Here is a 24,776-nt window from a genome sequence, read left to right as displayed (position 1 = left end):
GAGGCAGGTTGTTCCACTGGTTAGTTGTTCTAACTGTCAGGAAATTTATCCTTAGTTCCAGGTTGCTTCTCTCTTTGATTCGTTTCCATCCGTTGCTTCTTGTCCTGCCTTCAGGCGCTTTGGAGAATAGCTTGACTCCCTCTTCTTTGGGGCAGCCCCTGAGATACTGGAACGCTGGTATCATGTCCCCCCTCGTCCTTCTCTTCGTTAAACTAGACCTCCCCAATTCCAACAACTGTTCATTACATGTTTTAGACTCCAGACCCCTGATCATCTTTCTTGCTCTTCTCTGCACTCTTTCTAGCATCCCAACATCTTTTTTACATCGTGGTGACCAAAACATGTTGTTTATTTATTTATTTATTTATTGATGGGATTTATATCCCGCCCTATCTCCTGAAGGACTCAGGGCGGCTCACAATAAAACATATAATAAGTACATAAATCAAGATAAAATGAAATTGAGAACATCAGTGCAATAAAAAATTAGAGAATTTAAAAATGAATTAAAAATACTAAATATAAATTAATTAAAATGCCTGTCAGTCTAGGTCAGCTTGGTGGAACAGGTGTGTTTTGAGGCCGCGGCGAAAGGATTGGAGGTTTTGGGCTATCCGAAGCTCAGGGGGGAGCTGATTCCATAGGGTTGGTGCTCCCACAGAGAAGGCCCTCCCCCTGGGGGTCGCCAGCCGACATTGCCTAGCTGACGGTACCCTGAGGAGGCCTTCTCTGTGTGAGCGTACTGGACGATGGGAATTTGTTCCCGGCAGCAGATGGTTGTTGTTAGTTGCAAAGTCGTGTCCGACCCATTGCGACCCCATGGACAACGTTCCTCCAGGCCTTCCTGTCCTCTACCATCTTCTTCATTAGACACTAGACCTACCCAATTCCAGCAACCATTCCTTATATGTTTTATCCTCCAGTCCCCTGATCTTCTTTGTTGCTCTTCTCTGCACTCTTTCTAAATAAATTGGAATATGGAATAGCAACTGCTAGAAAGTGAACGATGAAGGCAAGAATTGCCAAGATTTGACTCTTTGTTTAACCCAATGTATATATTAATACAACTTCATGCTATTGCATGCATAAAGGAATATTTTATATATATATATATATATATATATATATATATATATATATATATATATACATATATATACATATATATATGTTTTCGTAGATTCTCGCGGGTGTCTGTATGTGTAGATCTAGAGTCTCGGGTTTCTTCCCGCGTTCCTTTCATCTTCAGAAAGTTGTGGCGACGTTTCGACGAAATTCCATCCGTCATCATCAGGCCGAACACTCCGGATGAAAGGAACGCGGGAAGAAACCCGAGACTCTAGATCTACACATACAGACACCCGCGAGAATCTACGAAAACATATATATATATATATATATATATATATATATATATATATATATATATATAAGCATTTGTAGTAGGACTGTGCAAAGGATCTCGCTTCAAAGGTTGTTGGGAACGTGTGTCTGGATGGATCCTTTAGAAACACCTTGAACTAAGTACATATTTTCCTGAGACTGTATGTCAGCTGTGCAGGGCGCCTGGGCAGCTGTGCCCTTGAAAAAGATACAGCTGTTTTAAGATGTTCCCAAAAGAAGCTACCTGTCCATCCATTTGGTCCCAAGCCTGTACAGCCCTAATTACTGTCTGCTGTAATATATCAATTTTGTAATTCAGATGCACTTCATAAATAGCTAGGATTTCTGTACAATGCAAACTTATCCATTTTACTTTTTCATTTTGCAATGGCTTGCTTTCAAACTTATATAGCATCTATTTTTTTTTTACATTTATAAGGCACATTTCCTGGTAATTATTGCTGCAATTTACTTTTTTATACCGTCAGATGGCAGCAGCTACCCACCCAATACACTGCAATTACATTTTGCTGGGTTAATTTTGTGATAGGGGTGGGAAATTCATTTGCTTTGCATTTTAATATAATCTTCACTTCCTGAACCAATGCAAGATGGATGCAATTATCCTTTTTTTTAAAATTGCAGTAAGCAATTTTTGCCATAACAGAGCAGATGTGAACAGAAAACTGGACGCATCTTTTAAAAAATTAAATGTGTGCGAATCTTCCATTAAAATTATTAATATTTGCATAGAAAAGCTGGGACAGAGTAAACATTTATTTGCCAAAAAAATTAGAGATGTTGAAGCATACTGTAGCTCTGTAAATATTTTTATTTGTGTGGAATATCAACTTGCAGTATGTTTTGGGGGGAAAAAAGTATACGTTGAATTTGATGCAAACAAGATACAGACCTAATGTATAGAATGAAATCCCGAGTTGCTTAATTATGGTTTGTCGGACAGCTGACGCTTCGTTAGTCAGGTTGGGCTTAGGGGTTTTATGACAGCCATGAGACTGCTACACATTGTCAGATTGACTAACACATTGAGCAAAATAAACCACAGTTTGTTTTTGCCTCGAGCCAAGAGAGGAGGATCTGGAAAAATGGGGGTTTACCCTCCCGCCGTGGACAGACCACATATCCCTTTCTGCAAATCTGAGAGGCCCATTAAGACCAAAGTCTTAAGGAATCCTTGGATTTTTTGACACTCCGGTGGATTTTGTAGGAGCTGGAGCCAGTGGTTTTCTGGAATCTGTTGAAAGAAAAATCTTCGTCGGGTCCAGTCCAAGCCGGGAAGAAACAAAATGGAGACCGCTTTAGAAAGAAGATTGTCGTTTATTGAAGAGCAGAGCCAGACAGAAATGTGGCTCTGGGAAAAACTGACCACATGGAGCTGGGAGTGGCGGGTTTTTATACCTCCTTGGGCTCTTGTGTTCGGACTTGTTCCTGTGGCATGAACTTTGACCTGAAGTTCAGTGTGCCCTCCTGGTATTCTAATGGTGGAGGGTTGCTGCCACTATTGGAGGCTCAAAGACATGGAGAAGATGCCTGGAAACCTGTTCTCTTTATTGATTTATTTTTCATCTTGCTTTATTCAAGCTAAACAAGGAGGCTTGACTGACAGTGAATGGATGTTTGTTTGTCGGAGAGGAGCCATCAGGTTTAAAACAGGCAGCGGTGCCTCATGCCTCAAAAATCTTTTCGGAATCCAGAGGTTCATTATAAAATTGCAAAATGCTCCCCTGTTAAGGCAAAGTGGACCCCCCCCAAAAAAAAAAATCAAAGGGGGAAAAAAACAACTAAAGGCACAAAAATGAAAGAAGAGTAGCCGAAACTAGAAAAGCGAGAAAAATGGGTATATAAAAAAATAGCTTTCGATCTTCTTTAGATCACTTATAGGTACAGTTATATATTGACCTCTCTCTCTCTCTCTGTCTCTGTCTCTGTCTCTGTCTCTGTCTCTGTCTCTCTCTCTCTCTCTCTCTCTCTCTCTCTCTCTCTCTCTCTCTCTCTCAAGTTATAGTAGCTGCAAGCATTATTGAATGAAATGGATTCTCTTGACCCCTTTCAATTTAGATTCAGTGGTGGACTGAGAACGAATTAATCATCCTGGAGGATCTCCTGCCGGAAGGAGACACTAGCAAAGCCAGTGAATCCGGCTGGATTTCTCAACGTACATTTTTGACGATGTGATAAATCTTCTCCGAAGAACTGGGGTGGAAAGCAATTTCTAAAGAGATTCCAGGAATCCTTGGCGGATCTCTTTGTACCAGAGAATTCTAAGACTATCGGTTAATCTCGGAGGCCAGAAGTCTTCCCATGCAAGACAAGCTAGTTGTAACTGCCAAGAAAACTGCAATAGGTGTGTGGAAAGTCAGCCCCCCAGAGAAGGAAATATTAAAAGGGCAGAATATTGTATTTCCTCAAGGGATCTTAAAGAGGCAGAAAAGCATGCCCAGTTTTTTCTTAATAGCCCCAAGTCTCCCTCCCCCAAGCAGAAACCAGCTCTGTGGAAATGCAGGTGTGATCATCCATTCAGGAAGGTTGGAGGCCTCCAGCTAGAAGCTTAGGAAGACAAAGACATCCAAAATCTACACAGCCCACCCAAACTCTTAAGACAGGACATAATAGTGTAAGGTTTTACGCTTAGCCCCACAATTGCCCCAGCGTTACTCAGGAATTTAAAAGAGCCGAAAGAAACTCCCCAGCCGAGGTTTCAGCAAGCAAACACCTTTTATTTTGATCAAAACAGAGTCCGGTGGCCACATCTCTCTTCGTGGCTGGTAGAAAGATGAAGGCAACAACCAGGAAAGAGTTCTTTCACCTTTTATACCTTTCCAGAACAAAGAGATCTGGTCTTGGTACTAGGAGCCAAAAGGTACAGAAAAATAATTCCTAGATGATGACTCCTACACAACGACCCAGGTTCCACCCTCCCCATACCATGCTCTTTTCATGCAAGCAATCCCCTGTACCTAAAGCATGAAACATTTGCTTTTATAGAACTAATTTCCCAATATAAAGCACCTTCAAAGCTGCTTGCACATAAACAAAGATGATGACAAAGTATCACTAGGTAAAGGTAAAGGTTCCCCCGCACATGCGTGCTAGTCGTTTCCAACTCTAGGGGCCGGTGCTCATCTCCGTTTCAAAGCCGAAGAGCCAGCGCTTGTCCGAGGACATCTCCGTGGTCATGTGGCCGGCATGACTAGACGCCAAAGGCGCACGGAATGCTGTTACCTTCCCACCGGAGTGGTCCCTATTTTTCTACTTGCATTTTTATGTGCTTTCGAACTGCTAGGTTGGCAGAAGCTGGGACGCTCACTCTGTTACGCGGCACTCGGGATTCGACCCGCCAAATTGCCGACCTTCTGATCGACAAGCTCAGCGTCCTAACCCACTGAGTCACCGCGTCCCTTTACAAAGTATCACTACTAATATCAATATTACTAACATCAACCTTAAGCATAATAAAATCCCTTCAATAGGATTAACCCACCGATGCCAAAGAGGCACACTCAGACTCAGGTCAAAGTACATGACCCAGGAAATACAAAGCCTTAAACAGGAACAGGAAGCCACTCTAGACAAAAGGCTCCAGAGGGTATAAAAGCTCTACTACATGTGCTCACTTTTTTCTTCCACAGCCATCTTTCTGTCTGGCTCTCCTCTTCAATAAACTGCAACCTTTTTTCTCAAGCAGTCATTCTGTCGTTTATTCCCGGCGACTGAACCACGATGAAGACGTTTCCTTCAACAGATGCAATCGTGGGTCGAGTCCAGGGAAAGAAAGGACTTGGGGTGACGCGAAAGGAGGGTTCCAAAATTTGAGGGGCTGCCACAAAGACGTGTCTGTGTGTGTGTGTGTGTGTGTGTCTGTTTTCCAAAGCACCCAGAAGGCAAGACAAGAAGCAAGGGATGGAAAGTAATCAAGGGGAGATCCAGTCTACAAATAAGAATTTTTTTTTCCTGACAGTCAGAACAATTAATCTTGCCTTAGGAGTGGTGGGTGCAGCATCATCTCAGGAAGCCTTTAAGAAGAGACCGGACAGCCACTTGTCTGAAATGGTATTATGCTTGAGCAGGGGGTTGGACTAGAAGACCTCCGAGGTCCCTTCCAGCTGTATTCTGATGAATTCATTGATTGAATTTCAGCGGATGTTCTTAAGAAGAGACTGGACAGCCATTTGTCTGAAATGGTCTAGGCTAGGGTCTCCCGCTTGAGCAGGAGGTTGGACTAGAAGACCTCCAGGGTCCCTCCCAACTCTCTCGCCCTGCTCTGCTCTGGCTTTCCCCCAAAGGTGTTAGGTTGTGCTGATAGATGAGCTTGATATAGTTATGGTTTGTGCGACTAAGTCTGTTTTGCAGTTAAAACGATTAGGGCTAGGGTTAAGTAAAGGTTTCCCCCGCCTGGTCGCGTCTGACCCTAGAGGGATGGCGCTCATCTCTGCTTCTTAGCCGAGGGATCCAGTGTTGTCTGAAGACAATTTCCGTGGTCCTGTGGCCAGCATGATTATACCCCACCGAAGTGGTACCTACTTATATACTCGCATTTGCATGCTTTTCAAACTGCTAGGGTGGCAGGAGCTGGGGCAAGGGACAGGCGCTCACTCCGTCACACGGTGCCGGGGTCTTGAACCCGGGCTGTCAGCTTTCCAGCTGACAAACTCTGCGTCTTTAACCGCTGAGCCATCAGGCCCCCTGTTTTACAGTTAGTATTTTATTATTATTTTAACTTGTTTTGTTATTGTTAGCCAGCCAGGGTTAATAGGTTAGGAATGGGCGTTTGTGTGGCCCACTTCCCCGGGGCAATTCCTGAGAAAGTACAGGGGGGAAAAAAATCTTAAAATCAACATTTCTTTGAACTTTTGCTTTACAGCTGCAGTTTTCTTGGTAAACATATTAAGTTGCTGTCAGGAGATTAGTTCTTCATTAAAAAAATAAAATAAAAAATAGCCAGATGAGATGGGTCCTGCACAAACTTGTAGACATAACACATGTGAGTAGGACAGAAATAGCATGTTTATTGGAAAACCTTGGAAGAATACAATCATGTAGACGGCCGTCAAACAGGAATGATTCTCACCATCTGCATATTCTTCACAAACTGGAATATCCTTGTTTGTTTTTTCCCTCCCCTCAAATGGAGAGCTGAGGTTCTTGCACAATTCTTTGGAAGCGGCTTTTCAGAACAGGAACGTTTCTTAGGAACTATAAAAATCTGCATTCCTGAACTGCAAAGTTTAGACTCCAGCTTTCTTTTCCTTTCCATGTCAGACTAACCTGGAGGGGAGAGCATCGAACTCATCTTTAGGTTACCGGGTGGAAGCGGAGGAGAGCGGTTTTAATTGTAAAATGTTTGGAAGTTAAAATTCTTTTCCAATCAGTCGAAGAGCGATGGAGCGTTAAACATTTGCTGGAAGCTTCTTACAATGTTTGACATCGTTTAATGTAACTTTTTTTTTTTTTACAGACCTTTCTTAAAATAAGTCAGGTCAGCTCGCTCACGTACAGTGTGGAGAACAATAAAACGGGAATAAGTGGCTTTTAGTTTAATAGCTTGGAGAAATGTTCTGCCTGCTTGCTTTTTTTTTTACTGAGTTTCTAAACGTCAATTTTGAAAATATGCACGTTTAACAGTTCACACTTTCTTCTTTTCCCTTATATGCATATATATGTTTAGGCACAGGTATCTTTTCAGTTCAGAATAGAGTTGAAAGGGACCTTGGAGGTCATCTAGTCCAACCCCCTGCTCAGGCAGGAAACCCTATACCATTTCAGACAAATGGCTGGCCAGTCTCTTCTTAAATACCTCCAGTGTTGGAACATTCACCACTTCTGGAGGCAAGGAGTTCCACTGATTATAAGGAAGCTTCTCCTTATATTCTAGGTTGCTTCTCTCCTTGGTTAGTTTCCATCTGTTGTTTCTTGTCCTGCCTTCAGCCGCTTTGGAGAACAGCTTGACTCCCTCTTCTTTGGGGCAGCCCCTGAGATACTGGAAGACTGCTATCATGTCACCCCTCATCCTTCTCTTCATTAAACTGGACATCCCCAATTCCAGCAACCGTTCCTTATATATTTTAGCCTCCAGTACGCCCTGATCATCTTTGTTGCTCTTCTCTGCACTCTTTCTAAATAAACTGGAATATGGAATAGCAACTGCTAGAAAGTCAACGATGAAGGCAAGAATTGCCAAGATTTGATTCTTTGTTTAACCCAATGTACATATCAATAGAGGGACGCGGTGGCTCAGTGGGTTAGGGCGCTGAGCTTGTCAATCAGAAGGTCGGCAGTTTGGCAGGTCGAATCCCGAGTGCCGCGTAGCAGAGTGAGCACCTGTTACTCGTCCCAGCTTCTGCCAACCTAGCAGTTGGAAAGCACATAAAAATGCAAGTAGAAAAATAGGGACCACTCCGGTGGGAAGGTAACAGCGTTCCGTGCGCCTTTGGCGTCTAGTCATGCCGGCCACATGACCACGGAGACGTCCTCGGACAAGCGCTGGATCTTCGGCTTTGAAACGGAGATGAGCACTGGCCCCTAGAGTTGGAAACGACTAGCACGCATGTGCGGGGGAAACATATATATATATAGATTTGCCCCATGTTTGGGGCCTAGCAAGGTAATCTAAATATATATATATATATATTTGTGTAAATTACTAACAAAGAATTAAAGGGAAACTGAGATGCATTTCTGACTCCTTAGTCGTCCTCAGCCAGCCATACCCTTCTGAGATTCGAACCAGGGCTGATTGCATATGAGGCAGTGTCATATGCAATCAGCCCTGGTTCGAATCTCAGAAGGGTATGGCTGGCTGAGGACGACTAAGGAGTCAGAAATGCATCTCAGTTTCCCTTTAATTCTTTGTTAGTAATTTACACAAATATATGAATTGTCCGGTGTGACTACTGCCTGTTCGATAGCCTTCAAGATAGGCTGAAAACAGGAAATAAAGATTTGCCCCATGTTTGGGGCCTAGCAAGGTAATCTAAAGAGTTAACATTTGAAATATATATATATATATATATATATATATATATATATATATATATATATATATATATATATATACATATATACATATATATGTGTGTGTGTGTGTGTGTGTAAAGCTTCCCCCGCATGTGTACGTGTGTGTGTGTGTGTGTGTGTGTGTGTGTGTGTGTGTGTGTGTGTGTAAATTACTAACAAAGAATTAAGGGAGACTAAGATGCATTTCTGACTCTTTAGTCTTCATCAGTCAGTCATACCCTTCTGAGATTCGAACCTGGGCTGATTGCATATTAGGCAGCATTTTTACCTCTTGAGCCACAGGATCTCTCTCGCTCTCTGTTAGCTTTCTGCAAGGGGAGATATGAGTCAAATGTTAACTATTTAGATTACCTTGCTAGACCCCAAACATGGGGCAAATCTTTATTTCCTGTTTTCAGCCTTATCTCAAAGGCCATCGAACAGGCTGTAGTCACACCGGACAGTTCATATATTTGTGTAAATTACTAACAAAGAATTAAGGGAGACTAAGATGCATTTCTGACTCTTTAGTCTTCATCAGTCAGTCATACCCTTCTGAGATTCGAACCTGGGCTGCTTGCACGTTAGGCAGTGTTTTAATCTAAATAGTTAACATTTGACTATATATATATATATATATATATATATATATATATATATATATATATATATATATATATATATGAGTCAAATATATATATGGATGGATCTTTGGTTATTCGGGTTTTTCCCCGCGTAGAACTAAAGGTGTAGGCGCAACGTTTCGACGGAATCCCATCCGTCATCATCAGGCTGGTGGCTTCAGCTTCCTTCTTCTGGGAGAAGCATGTGGCTGTTTGTTCCTCTTTGTTTTATATATATACTGTATATATATAACAAAGTCTTTCCTTCCTTTTAAGATACTTACATGTCTTTACATGTTTTAGCCTACAGTCCCCTGATCGATTGCAGGGATTCTCTTAAGCATTGTGGGGGGAAAAAACGTTGCTTAGCAAAATACATTTTGGGCTCAGTCATGGGCGTACGCTGAGGATTTCCTGTGCTCACTTTTAAGCCCTGGTGGGTTTGCATCCCGTTATGTGAAGAATAATGAGATTAGACTTTGACATGTTTCTCTTGGCGTCTGACCCGAACCAAGATTCCAGCGGGATTGTTTTGTCCACGAGGCTGTCCAACTTTAACTGCTTGCTTCAATTTTTATCAGCACTTTTAGGGCTCTTATAGAATTACCGTGTTGTTATCCTTTGCGCTTTTCTGTTTTCGGAGATGATGCTTTGGGCAGATGCTATTCTTTCAGGTAGCGCAGAAACGTTTAAAACAAATATGGTTTGAGATTTTTGTCCGCCTTAGAAAAACGGCTGGATACTCATGGATTTGTGCCACCATTTTTCTGCAGAGCGCCGTCAGTTGTATTTAACCTCGTAGTACCAAAGACAATCGGAGTTACATTTTAGCCTTATTCTCCTTCCTGGCCACCAGGATATTTATTTACTTACGTTTTTACAGCATTGGATTCCACCAAAGTTCATTTTGGTCCCATTCTTATATAAATATCAGCGTAATTCATATACAATGCTTGCTTCTCTGAGCGCGCTCTTCTTTGGCTTGACGTCCAGCAATACCCATAGTAGTAACTCCAGAAGCTCCCCCCCCTCCCCCAATCCAGAATCAAGAGTGTCAAGTAGTTTGTGTACAAATAGTCGCTTCGTTTTGCTGGGATTCAACTCTCAGACCGTATCTCTCTATCCAGATCAGATAGGATCTGGTTCTCACGGGATCTTAATACTGTTGTGATTCAGGGTCAGCCTGTGGGTTCGGCATTTGGGTCGGACGACTCAGAGGAGGAGGAGGGGGCTGTTGAAGAGCTTGCTGATGATGGCCTTGAGGCTCCGCAGAGGCTCCCCTCCCACCTGGTCACGACGGAGACCCAGCTGTGTGAGCCTGACAGCGTGGATGAAGATGACCCACAGCTGGCCCTGTTCAAGGACGCCCGACGCAGGAGGCAGTCAATCAGGAGTAAACAGAGGAAGGCAATGGGGCACCTCGGAAGGAGGCAGAGAGAGGCCACGCCCTGAACTGTATTTAAGGGGAATGTGTGGGAGGGCTGGTTTGCTGAAGGCAACCGCTTGGATAGTTCCTGTTTCATAGCTCCTGTTTCATGGTTGGTGTCTTGTCTTGCTCTGTTTTATGTTAATAAATTTGGCAGGCTTTATTCCAGCCTCTTGCCGTTTGTAAAGGGGTTGTCCCTGCTTTTGCTGCAGGGCCGGTAGCAGGCTGGTACAGAACAAATACCGCTTTATTTACTGATACAGGAGATTGGAACCGCTTTACAAATCCTTAGTAAGATGCCTCACCTGGAATACCTGCATCCGGTTTTGGTCTCCACATTACAAAATAGATGCTGAGACTTTGGGAAAAGTGCCAAGAAAGGCAACTTCGATGATTCAAGGCCTGGAGACTAAAACATACGAAGAACGGTTGCCGGATTTGGGAATGGCCAGTCTAGAGAAAAGAAAGACCTCATCATCATCATAATAAACCTTTATTGTCAAAGTACAACATGTGTACATTGAGATTAGCTGAGCCTTCCCCCCCCCCCCGTGCTCTCTCCCCCCAACACACAGTGACAACAAACCCTCCATCCTACCACACCATGAGAACCAACTACACCACACACCGGCCTCCCAGGTCAATAGCAGTATAGCAGTATTTGAGGGGCTGCCACAAAGAGGAAGGGGGGGTGTCAAGTTATTTTCCAAAGCCCCAGAAGGCAAGACAAGAAACAACAGGTGGAAACTAATCCAGGAGAGAAGCAACCTGGAACTAAGGAGAAACTTCCTAACAGTGAGAGCAATTAACCAGTGGAACTGCTTGCCACCAGAAATTGTGAGTGCTTCGTCGAAAAGAGACGACAACCATGTGTCTGAAATGGTACAGGGTCACCTGCACGAGCAAGGGGTTGGACTAGAAGACCTCCAAGGTCCCTTCCAACTCTCTTATTCCACATCGACCTCTGGGCGTGCCCTTTTTTCCTCTTTAGCTATGGCAATGCATGCAAAGCTCGGCTTTGGCTTTTCTAGAGTTAATTGGAAGCCATTGAAAATCTGCAGTAAGGACAAACATTGACCGGGCATTGGGGCAGAACATAAAAGCAAATGAATACGTTGCCATCTTGAGGGAGGGACGGTCTTCTTAAGTGGCATATGAGTTTACCTCTGAGCTTACCTGGCGATGGAGAAGGCCGGCAGACGTCTCTACTAGACAGGTGAGTTTGGACTTCTAGCAGTTATCCAGCTGTGTGTTCAGGCCACTGCGACCTGTTCCATTTGTGGTATGAAAAATCACAGGCTGGCCATCAAAGTTGAGTTAGGCAGCCTAAAATTTACACTCACTTGAGAGATATTGAGAGTTTTGGTCACCACGATGTAAAAAAGATGTTGGGATGCTAGAAAGAGTGCAGAGAAGAGCAACAAAGATGATCAGGGGACTGGAGTCTAAAACATGTAAAGAACAGTTGTTGGAATTGGGGAGGTCTAGTTTAACGAAGAGAAGGACGAGGGGGGACATGATAGCAGCATTCCAGTATCTCAGGGGCTGCCCCAAAGAAGAGGGAGTCAAGCTATTCTCCAAAGCGCCTGAAGGCAGGACAAGAAGCAACGGATGGAAATTCATCAAGCAGAGAAGCAACCTAGAACTAAGGAGAAACTTCCTGACAGTTAGAACAACTAACCAGTGGGACAACTTGCTTCCAGAAGCGGTGAATGCTCCAACACTGGAAGTTTTTAAGAAGAGACTGGACAGCCATTTGCCTGAAATGGTATAGGGTTTCCTGCCTGAGCAGGGGTTGGACTGGATGACCTCCAAGGTCCCTCCCCACTTTATTATTATTATAACAGAACCACACTCTCTTTGCCGTTTATAACACTGTACACCCAAGCAGTTTTATCAATATGGTAATGAGTTAGCAATTAACCAGTGGAACCACCTGCCTCCAGAAGCGGTGAATGCTCCAACACTGGAAGTTTTTAAGAAGAGACTGGACAGCCATTTGTTTGAAATGGTATAGGGTTTCCTGCCTGAGCAGGGGGTTGGACTAAATGACCTCCAAGGTCCCTTCCAACTTTATTATTATTGTTGTTATTGTTATTGAAATGGCATTTGTAATGTGGGAAGAATGAATATTTTGGCTAAAGACTTTCCCAAAGGCATTAAAACTGCCAATAATTCAACTGATATACTGTTGTATTCCTTACTATCTGTCTTGTATTTCAATTACTTTTTTTCCTGCCTGAGCAGGGGGTTGGACTAAATGACCTCCAAGGTCCCTTCCAACTTTATTATTATTATTGTTGTTATTGTTATTGAAATGGCATTTGTAATGTGGGAAGAATGAATATTTTGGCTAAAGACTTTCCCAAAGGCATTAAAACTGCCAATAATTCAACTGATATACTGTTGTATTCCTTACTATCTGTCTTGTATTTCAATTACTTTTTTTCCTGCCTGAGCAGGGGGTTGGACTAAATGACCTCCAAGGTCCCTTCCAACTTTATTATTATTATTGTTGTTATTGTTATTGAAATGGCATTTGTAATGTGGGAAGAATGAATATTTTGGCTAAAGACTTTCCCAAAGGCATTAAAACTGCCAATAATTCAACTGATATACTGTTGTATTCCTTACTATCTGTCTTGTATTTCAAGTACTTTTTTCCCCCCGTTTGTCAATAACCTTGATGCAGCTCGCAGTGTTACATAATGCTTTGATTTCTGTAGGAGACATGCTTTTTACCCCCCTTTGGCTTAGATTTTGTTTGTTGTTTTAACTCCTCAGCAGCTGCTATAAGTCTGGCTGGAAAGCAAAATGCCCTTGATGAAAGTCCAAACAGGATGAGAAGCCAACTTATACTTGTATTTTTAATGATTTCACTGACCCATAGTCATGGTGTCTGTCACAAAAGAAAAATAAAGCTGGAGTTTGTCCTGAAGTTAACACGGTGTACCAGGCAAATAAGTTAATTTAGGGTTCTAGCAATTTTAATTTTAAAGGGATGCTCAGTGGATTAGGACGCTGAGACATTGATTAAGTGAGTTTTGCCCCATTTTAGGACCTTCCTTGCCATCGTTGTTAAGTGAATCACGACAGTTTGTTAAATTAGCAACCCAGTTGTTAAGCGAATCTGGGCTTCCTCATTGACTTCGCCTGCCAGAAGTTCGTAAAAGGGGATCACGTGATCCCTTCCCCCTGGGAGATTGTGACTGCAAGGGGTCTGAATTTTGATCGCGTGACCCTGTGGACGCCACACCGGTCGTCAGTGTGAAAAAAAACTCACGCCGTCACTCACTTTTTCCAGTGCCGTTGTAAACTTCGAATGCTCACTAAGCGAGCCGTCGGAAGCCGAGGAGACTCTACATTTTTTTGATCTGGCTTCTTCATTTACTTTTGGATAAGGCGCCGATTGTTCGAGAGCCCCTTTTCGTTGTCGACAAACGTTTCGATGGGGGATCCATTTCTTTATATATATATATATATATATATATATATATATATATATATATATATATATATATATGAAGGGTTTTATTGAATTTTATTGGTTTGTGCTTAAATTGTAAGCCACCCTGAGTTTTCGGAGAAGGGCGGGATATAAATGGGATTAAAAATAAATAAATAAAATTGGTAAGACCAGTGGGGTTAGGATCAGGAATGCAGTAGGGACGGGGTTGGGAACAACATTGGGGTTGCCCCCCCCAGTAACATTTTCAAGCTTTAGCAAACAGACTGTTGTCCGGCTACATATGTTCAGTTAATGCTAATTAATATAATAGTAAATAGCTGTAATGTATATGCTAAACCAGGGGTAGGCAACCTTGGCTCCTTTATGACTGGTGGACTTCAACTCCCAGAATTCCTGAGCCAGCATGGCTCAGCTTGGAAACCTCTCCCTTTTCCCTCAGCGTGGCTGGCTCAGGAATTCTGGGAGTTGAAGTCAACAAGTCATGAAGGGGCCATAGTTCCCCCATGCTGGCTCAGGAATTCTGGGAGTTGAAGTCTATGAGTCATGAAGGGGCCTAGGCCTAGGCCAGGGGTAGGCAACCTTGGCTCTTTTATGACTTGTGGACTTCAACTCCCAGAATTCCTGAGCCAGCATGGCTCAGCTTGGAAACCTCTCCCTTTTCCCTCAGTGTGGCTGGCTCAGGAATTCTGGGAGTTGAAGTCCACGAGTCATAAAAGAGCCAAGGTTGCCCACCCGTGCTAAACGATAATCATAAACGCTATCCATTGATCAATACACATCATTCTCCTTACTAATATATATTCAAATATCCCATTCATTTCTCGCTAGTTCGTTTTCCTAACCATTGGTCAAATTTAGGGGGAATCCGTTTCCAATTCATTTTTGTGCCAAGGGGCCAAAATATTAAATATTGGGATGGCCGGCTCTTTTGCAGAATTCCAAGGAGGAAGATGAATGTCTCGGAAGAGGAAAACGTTTCCACTTCCAGCGAGTCTGAAGGCGAATATGACGCCGATGCCGAAGGTGAAGCCGAGGCAGAGCCCGGATCGGAAGGGGAGAATTCAGAAGACCCCGTTTACGCCATGGCTCCCACCGTCAACATCCAGGACGAAAGTGCCATTGATGTGGAGTCCTGCCCTGCGTTCATGTGTCTCAATGAGGTAAGGGTTTTCCTTTGGTGGAGCATTTCCCCCTTGACGTACGACCGACGCGCAGCCCAAAATCTCCGCGGCTGAGCCAAACGTTTCTCAAGCGGGTTCTGCCTCCGTTTTTACGACCGTTCCTCGCCACAATTGTTCAGTCAACCGCTGCCGTCGTGAAGGGAGTAACACGGTTGTTAAGTCAATCCGGCTTCCCTGTTGACTTCGCTTGTCAGAAGGTCTCAACGGGTGGTGTTGGTGTCACGTGAGACCCTCCCCCAGGACACTGAAACCGTCATAAATGTGAACCAGTTGCCAAGCTCCACGTGACCGTGGAGGAGAAGCCGGCAACGATATTTAAATGGGGAGAAACTGTCACGTCGCTTTTTTTTTCAGTGCCGTTGTAACTTCGGAACGGTCACTCGGCGGAGTGTTGTAAGGTGAGGACTACCTGTACCGGGATGATTTTGTTATGCTTAAAGTACGGAAATGTAGTTTTTTTTGCCTGAACCAGACAAAGCTGGCAAGGTGACTTTTGAGTCAGTCACTCTCCCTCAGCCTTAAATCGCCTCACAAGATGGATGCTGTGAGGGAAAAAGGAGGAGGAAGGGATACAGGTGGTCCTTGACTTACGACCATAATTGAGGCTGGAATTATGGCCATAAGTGGTGCCAGGTGTTAAATGGGAAATCTGCACAACAACAGCAACAACAACAACAGCAGTAGTAGTAGTAGTCGATGTTGTTGTTGTTGTTGTTATTATTATTATTATTATTATTATTATTATTATTATTATTATTATTTACATGCAAGCAAGAACTGGTGGGATCATAAAATAGAGAAAGTCATAGAAAACGATAAAGTTAAATTGCTCTGGGACTTTAGAACTCAAACCGACAAGCACCTGCCACATAACACCCCGGACTTAACAATTGTCGATAAGAAAGACAAAAATGTCTGGATAGTGGACGTGGCAGTGCCTGGAGACAGCAGAATAGATGAGAAAGAACTGGAGAAGATAACAAAATGCAAAGACCTACAAATAGAAATAGAAAGACTGTGGCAAATGCAAGCCAGGGTCGTACCAATAGTCATAGGGGCCTGGGGTGCAATCCCAGAACAACTGGAGCACCACTTGAACACCATCATCGGCATTGACAAATTCGCCATCAGTCAATTGCAAAAGGCGGCCTTACTAGGAACTGCTTCCATCCTGCGACGAGATCTGTAATACCATCAAACATCCACATCTGCCTATCCCAGGTCCTTGGCAAGGACTCGATAGGTAGACAAAAAAGTCAAATCCGGTCTGAACATCTGGCTGATTGTGTGAATAATAATAATTAATAATAATAATAATAATAATAATAATAATAATAATAATAATAATAATAATAATAATAATAATAGTTGGAAGGGAGCTTGGAGGTCATCTGCTCAGGCAGGAAACCCTATACCATTTCAGACAAATGGCTGTCCAGTCTCTTCTTAAAAACTTCCATTGTTGGAACATCCACAACTTCTGGAGGCAGGCTGTTCCACTGGTTAATTGTTCTCACTTTCAGGAAATTTCTCCTTAGTTCTAGGTTGCTTCTCTCCTTGATTAGTTTCCATCCACTGCTTCTGGTCCTGCCTTCAGGTGCTTTGGAGAATAATAAACAGAACGGATGATATCTCAATAGTCAACCAATATCTTGTCAACAGTCGAGATAAAATTTTGCACAGTTGCAACTTCCCGTATGTCAAAAATTGCACGTAAGCTGATAACTGAGGTTTAAGGATTATTGAGGCTCGGAACTCAATGGTCAAAGTCAGTCACGCTATCTCAATTCCCTCTTAGCAATATTAAAACTACTGTAACTCCAGAGGGAGCATTGTTCACACCAGTTTCGTAATGTTCACTCTGAGGAAGCAGGCAAATTTGAAACTAATTCTACTTCCAACAAAGTTGGTTTAAGTTGGATAAGTTAATTTCCTGTATCTCCTTCTTGGGTGAAGCTGTGATCAATCAATGTCCATTTCACAATGGGTACTTAAATTGTTTCATTTTTAATTTCCTTTAAACCTCCTGAGAAGAACAAGAGGTTTAAAGGAAATTAAAAATGAAACAATTTTAAGTACCCATTGTGAAACTGACATTGATTTAGCACAGCTTCAGCCAAGAAGGAGAGACAGGAAATTATCCAAGAAAATGGAAATGGAAGTGAAACCGATTAGAAATCAGCACAATTATCATGGCACATTACCTTGTTATATTGATGCCATGCATTTGATGTATTTGGTCTATTATCTCCCCATCACAGATTCTTAAAATATTTCTTTCGGATTCTCCCTTACAAGGAACTGATATTGCAAGCATAAGCAACAGAACAAAGCCAAACCAGAGTCTTCGACTTTTAAGAGAGCTGATTTCAGTAAACTTAAGAGGAAGCTTGGGAAGGATTCCACGGATGAGAATCCTCAAGGGGAAAACAAGGCAAGGAGCTTGGGAAACTTTGAAAAATGAGATTATAAAAGCCCAGTCTAACACAATGCCAACGAACAAGAAAAATAACAGCTCTCAAAAGAAACCAGTGTGGCTGCACAAAGAACTCTCTGATTCGAGAATTAGATGTTCGTCAAAATATTTTGATTAGGCACGAAGTATTCTGAATGGCTCATGAAAACGTTTGCACGAAAGGCAGTTCTCTTTTATGACCCAGAACAGGCCGATAAGAGAATTTTCAAAAGTCCTGTCTGGACATTGAGGAACAATGTTTTTTTTTCTTCTGCTTTTCCTTTCACAGTAGAAGCAGAAGTTACCGTCTGTTAAATAGCTACAGCTAGCCCTTGACTCATAAACAGTTCACTCACTGGCTGTTCGAAGTTACAACGGCACTGAAAAAGCCAAGTGGGTGACCTTGGGCCAGTCACTTTATCTCAGCCCTAGGAAGAAGGCAGTGGCAAAATCGCTTCTGAAAAACGTTGCCGAGAGAAAACCACAAGGACTCGTTCCGTCAGTCTCCAAAAATGTGGACTTTAACTGAACAGAAGAGACTAAAAAATTAGATAACTACTATACGTGGTTAATGTTAGTTACCATTATACCTGGGAGAGAAAGCAGCAAAGTTGTGAAAGCCTTGTCTGCTATTTAAAACAGCGAGATGAGTGGCATGCAAAATAAAATAACATGAAATAAAATCCTTAACCTGACAAAAGAGTTGACAGCCCGAATCCCGTAAAAGTATAAATTAATCTGCTTCTCGTATTGCTGTGATTTAAAAATGTGATCTGTTTTACACGTTTGGGCTTAGATACCAAGGGTTGTTTTTTTTTTTTTTTGCAAACGTGCAAAAACTCTTATTTTCCATATATATTTGTTCTGTTCAGAGTTTTGCAAAACTCTCTCGTCGGTGATTTATTTTGTTTTAGCTAGTTCTATATAATAAGGTGGTTTTTTTTCTCACTTCCCACTCTGTTGCACATCTTCAAGTGCTTATTTTGTTGGCGAATTCCCACTCCATTTACAGTTTGAATGGTAGACAAACAGAAGTGACTTCTATGCTAGCGTTTCAGTGACTGCATTATTGTGCTGGATATGATTGAACATGAAACATGCAGTGTCGCGAATAAAGACGTACATTTATTTATTTATTTTTTATTTCAAATAAAAGGAGAATCCTGTTGTGCTAGCAGCTTATGGTGTGGTCATAAATGTTGCTCAGTAAAATTTTCCTGCCGGTATTTTTCTCCAGACTACATGAGGCCTTTGTATTCAATTCCTGACTTGTCGCGAGAAAATAATCCGATTTGTATGTATTCGCTTATGCAGAAGTCTCTATTTTTGTCTTACAATGTGGCATTATTTAGGGAATTGCTAGGAATTTTAAGAATGGTCCGAAGGGAGTAATTGAGAACAACTTAGTTCTTTTCGCAGCACTGTTTCCAGGATGACATCAGTCAGCCAATAAACCTTTCCATGGAACTCTTACACATTATAAGTGGTCTTTTTCATGAATGTCGTCACTTGGAATGGAATACAACGGATCCCGTCAACTGGTGATTTTTATTTATTAGGATTCAAACAGGAGCCCAATTTTTTTCCCCTAATGGTCATCCTGAAATGTCCAATGAATCACAATTCCCGCTGAAACCAGTTACTATTGCACTGGCTTTTCAAGCACGAACGTAACCTTTGGCGAAGAAAAGGGGCAGAATGTCTGTGGAGGTCCTCAGCCCTCCCGGTCATGGTTGTCCCAAAGGTGCTTTTTTTCAGGAGGCAACTGGACTCTGTTTATCTTTGAAGATGTTTCCCTTCTCATCCAAGAAGCTTCTTCAGTTTCTCCAAATTACACAGAAATGGATAACAGGTGTTATCTAATAAGTGTTTGTAAATCTAACTATATTGTTTTAGGTCATTCGCCATAGCAAGGCAAGCACAAATGAGGTGAAGAAAAGTGTGTGTGTGTGTGTGTGTGTGTGTATGGATGGATGGATGGAAGGATGGGTGGATGGATGGATGGATGAATGGGTGGATGGATGGGTGGGTGGGTGGATTAATGGATGGATGGATGGATGGGTGGATGGATGGATGGAAGGGTGGATGGATGGATGGATGGATGGATGGAAGGGTGGATGAATGGATGGATGGATGGATGGGTGGGTGGATGGATGGGTGGATGGAAGGGTGGATGAATGGATGGATGGATGGAAGGGATGAATGGATGGATGGATGGATGGGTGAATGGGTGGATGGATGGATGGATGGATGGATGATGGATGGGTGGATGGATGGATGGAAGGGTGGATGAATGAATGGATGGATGGGTGGATGAATGGATGGATGGATGGATGGATGGGTGGGTGGGTGGACGGACGGATGGATGTATAGACAGTTGCTCATACCTATACGTGAATTAGGATCTTAGCAGCTTTGGCTGACTGTTGGAGAACTGATCCATTTCTAATCCTGAAAGGTGCTTGGATCTAAGAGTGCTTTGAATGAGAGGAGATCCAAGGGAATTTGCAGCATTTGTTCGAAAAAAGTTGTTCAAACCCACAATGCTGTGATTGAAGCGCTGCCTGTTTTTTATGGTGTGTCCCCTTGCATCCTCACACAGGAAAACAACACCAGACATGGTTGCAATCACACTGTTGTGGCCTCCACCTTGGCTTTTATTGCCAGACCACGTAGACACTCCTGAGAGACACGTGTGTGTCTTTCCTCACTGATATACCTACATTTTGATATTGACAGATCTTTTTGGTTAACTTCTACTCTCTTTTTTTTTTGAATATTTCTATTCCAGTCTTAAAAACAAAGATATTTTTCTCTCTCCATATATCATGGCTTTGATGCTCTCAGTGGTTGCCACTTGTATAAAGTAGAATATCACCTTTGCTTTCCAAAGGATGTGACTTGAGTGAGGACCACATGATTGTTTTTAGAATTTAATTTTAATGTAACTTTTTTGTCCCTGACACAGACACACTGGAATGTGGACAAAGGTAACTTTGCAAGAAGTTCTTTTCCTGGCTGCTATGCAACTGTCAACAGTGGGGTCATTAATGAAAAATATGTAGCGGTCTTCCGTTTGTCCACATTTTTTTCCATGTGTCTAAGCACAATTGCATGACAAAAACAAATTATCTTAGGAGGGGCGGATAATAATAATACAAAAACTTAACACTCAGAGTGAGAAGTAAAATTATAGTTCACTATATATTAAGTTGTTTACTATGGTAGAGATAATTGCAGCGTTTTTTTCTGTAATACATTCTTTCCATATAATGTTGAATGGACATCTGGAGGATAATTGTGTGTGTTAAAGACATGGAGTATCATGTAATCGAAATTCCCCAACAGATAATTCCAGCTCTGTAGGACTATCTATCTATCTATCTATCTATCTATCTATCTATCTATCTATCTATCTATCTATCTATCTATCTATCTATCCACCCATTCACCCACACATCCATCCATCCATCCATCCATCCATCCATCTATCTATCTATCTATCCACCCATTCACCCACACATCCATCCATCCATCCATCCATCCATCCATCCATCCATCCATCCATCCATCCATCTATCTATCTATCTATCTATCTATCTATCTATCTATCTATCCACCCATTCACCCACCAATCCATCCATCCACCCCACCCCCATCTATCTATCTATCTATCTATCTATCTATCTATCTATCTATCTATCTATCTATCTATCTACCTAGCTACCTAGCTACCTAGCTACCTACCTATATTAGTGTATGTATGTATGTATGTGTGTATATCTATCTGTCTGTCTGTCTGTCTGTCCGTCCGTCCGTCCGTCCATCCACCCACCCACCCACCAATCCATCCATCCAACCATCTATCCATCCATCCATCCATCCATCCATCCATCACCTACCTACCTACCTATATTGGTGTATGTAGGTATGTGTGTATATCTTTCTATCTATCTATCTATCTATCTATCTATCTATCTATCTGTCTGTCTGTCTGTCTGTCTATCTATCTATCTATCTATCTATCTATCTATCTATCTATCTATCTATCTATCTATCTATCCATCCATCCATCCATCCATCCATCCATCCATCCATCCATCCATCCATCCATCTATCTATCTATCTATCTATCTATCTATCTATCTATCTATCTATCTATCTATCTATCTATCTATCTATCTATCTTGGTGTATGTATATAGGTGTGTATATATCTATCTATCTACCTACCTACCTACCCACCTATATTGGTGTGTGTGTTTGTGTGTATACAGAAGGTCGCAAAAAGGTGATCATGCGACCCCGGGACATGGCGACCGTCATAAATACGAAACAGTTGCCAAGCATCTGGCATTTTGACCACGTGCTGCAATAGTCACACATGTGACACACAGTCATAACTCGCTTTGTTTCAGGGCTGTTGTAACTTTGAACGGTCACTAAACAAATTGTTGCAAGTTGAGGACTAACCTGAATTGGATTGTGACCAAACTTGGATGCTGTGGACTTTTTTTTTTTAGATATTGTGGCTTTTAGCCACCTTTGCTCTCTTTACTTTTGCTCTCTCAACCTTTGGTCCCTAGAGACTTTTATTATAAATCTGCAAAATCTCTGGGAAAAGTCATGTAGAGCTTTGCAACCAGGTTCCAAAGGCTGTAGACTTACACAGTCCCAAGACCAAACGTGTTTCCCCCCTTGATTATTGACTTAAGTTTGATAAAGGGGACGAATAAATGTGGAGGTGGCATTGATCAAACTCCAACGCAGACTCGGAGATTGACTTCTGGAGTGGGCAATCTTTTCTGCAAGTCTCCAAAAAAAAAAAAAGGTAACCTACATTCTTGCTCCCCCTGATTATCCCCCTGAGCCTTGGTGGAGCAGTGGGCTAATGCCTCCTTAAGTAACACCAGCTGCCTGCAATTAGTGCAGGTTCGAGTCCCACCAGGCTCAAGGTTGACTCAGCCTTCCATCCTTCCCAGGTAGGTAAAATGAGGACCCAGATTGTTGGGGGCAATAAGCTGACTTTGTAATAATGCCACTTGGGGTGTGTGTGTGAAAGCCCTAACAAGCAGGCATATACATAGAATGAAGGCTACTGCTAAGCTTGTAAGCCGCCCTGAGTCTTCGGAGAAGGGCGGGATATAAATGGAATTAAAATAAATAAATAAATAAATCTCCGGCTTGGCATTTGCAACAGCAAGGAACATATTGCCCCTCTCTTACTAATGCCATCCGTCCTGGTTCCTAAGCCAGATTGATCTGTTTAATCACTTATTTCTCAGATCTATCACAGTGTACTGCCGCGGATTGTAAGTGGAGGAATCCTTGAGGGCTGTGTGGAAATTGCACTTAATGAAGCTTGGCAGCTAATGTTTTAACTGGAGCACTTTTAACCGATGATCAGATATCTGTCTGGGAGATAAGCGGCGTTGCTAATTGCCTCCAAACGGCCAGTCAGGAAGCTGCTTTAATTTTGAAAGCTCTAACGGCTTTGCGCCTGGTTATCTCACAGGCCGCAACACACTGTCGCAACATGGCTGTGCCGGAAACCTGGAAAAACTCTCTTAAAGAGGTCCCTGTTTTGGCATTTGGATCCCCAAAAGTTGTCTTAATGTGTATCCTAACCTACAGTCTGAAATGCTGGAGATGTGGTAGTTTAGATGCTACTTATTTTTATATGTGGTGGACTTGTAGAAACATAAAAGCTTTTTGGATTAAAATTCGGTGGAACATTCAAAAGATTTTTAAGAGGAAGAGAAAGTGTTCTCCACAATTGTTTTTATTGGGCATTGCTGTAGATTGTGATACTAAAGAAATCAATTTGATGTTGAACTTGAGAACAGCAGCACGGTTACTGGTGGGACAATATTGGAAGAAGGATAGTTTGCCTACTATAGAAGAATGGGTACTTAAGGTATCGAGTCTTGCAGAAATGTCTAAGATTTCTGCTTATTTGAAGGATCCCTCGCAAGAAAGATATATTTCAGTTTGGAGGAGATGGATAGATTATATTCAGAATAAATCTGGGACTAAAAAGTTCCATTTAGTTTATGAGTAGATTTTAGATTGTTATTAATTTTAGTATTAGTATTGATTATAATTTTATTATTATTATGTTTTTATTAATTTGAACGTATCTATGTTAAAGGGGAGTTAAAGCACATTATGAATTTGGTTAATTTTATAATGGATAATCTTAGTTAGAATATGATTATTATATCTATAACCCTGTATTCAGCTCTGGGAAGTGGTGGGGGGAAGGGGGGTGGTTTGGGGCCGGTGGGTTTTGGGGATATGTATTGTAAAACATTTTTTGTAAAACTCTTTAATAAAAAAAAAAAGAGGTCCCTGTTTTTTGGGCACGCCAGAAAATAAACCCTAGCATGTTTTTTCAGGATGCTAATAATATAAGCCCCATCTCAAAAATAAGCCCTATTTAAGATCATCAGCCAGACAGATGCATTTAGTACCGTATTTCCCCAACCTGAAAATAAGACCTAATGTGTTTTTTGGAGCGAAAATTAATATAAGACCTGGTTTTATTTTCGGGGAAACCCAGTATGTGTCTACGTATGTATGTATGTATGTATTCATTTATTCATTTGTTGAATTTCTACAATCTGCCTATCTCAGTAATTCTGGGCAGCTTGTAATTTTAAAAAAAAGTTACAATTAAATATATAGAAATCATTTTAAAAAATGGTTTTTCTATATTTCATTGTAATATATTTTTTGAATTGACCTGAGACAGGCAGCCGTAGAAATTCTACAAATGAATCAATGAATGCATGTGTCCATACATAGATGCGTATGAATGAACGAACGAATCAGTCAATCAATCAATCTGCAGATGTTAATATAACGTTCATTCGCTCCTATGCATATTTAATTTGGACATTTTTCGTGGTTTTTTTTATTGGTGTTGCTATTTTTAATTTAAAAATAAAATAAAAACAGTAACGCCACTTAAAAAAACACTAAAAACATCCGAATTAAATACACCAAGCGAATTAACATTAAGTTAACATCTGTGGATCATAACCTCTTTTTGGCTGCTGAATGTGTTTAAGGGTTGTTGGGTGGATTTTTTGGGGTGGGGGTTGTTTTGTTTGGGGGGGTTGTAATTTGGTTTTTAATTGATTTTATGATTGCCAGCCAGAGTCGTGCAGCCGTACCCATTGAATAAATAAGTAAGTTAAATGTAAATTAGGACAAGGCCTTTT

At 41.8% G+C, this 24,776-nt stretch overlaps 2 protein-coding genes across 2 annotated transcripts in view; both read left to right on the top strand.

Moving 5' to 3' along the window:
• CCDC146 (coiled-coil domain containing 146) overlaps nt 1-24,776 on the top strand; it is a 98,603-nt gene that overhangs the window by 1,228 nt on the left and 72,599 nt on the right. The window contains exon 2 of the mRNA XM_083365832.1: nt 14,850-15,075. Coding sequence (XP_083221958.1) covers nt 14,866-15,075 — 210 coding nt within the window. The 5' untranslated portion in view covers nt 14,850-14,865. The remainder of the gene's footprint in view (nt 1-14,849; nt 15,076-24,776) is intronic.
• SLC26A5 (solute carrier family 26 member 5) overlaps nt 1-24,776 on the top strand; it is a 306,769-nt gene that overhangs the window by 237,779 nt on the left and 44,214 nt on the right. The window lies entirely within an intron of this gene.

This window comes from Vipera ursinii (assembly GCF_947247035.1).
Source record: "Vipera ursinii genome assembly, chromosome: 6".
Lineage (NCBI taxonomy): Eukaryota > Metazoa > Chordata > Lepidosauria > Squamata > Viperidae > Vipera > Vipera ursinii.
This window is presented reverse-complemented; position numbering and strand designations above follow the sequence as displayed.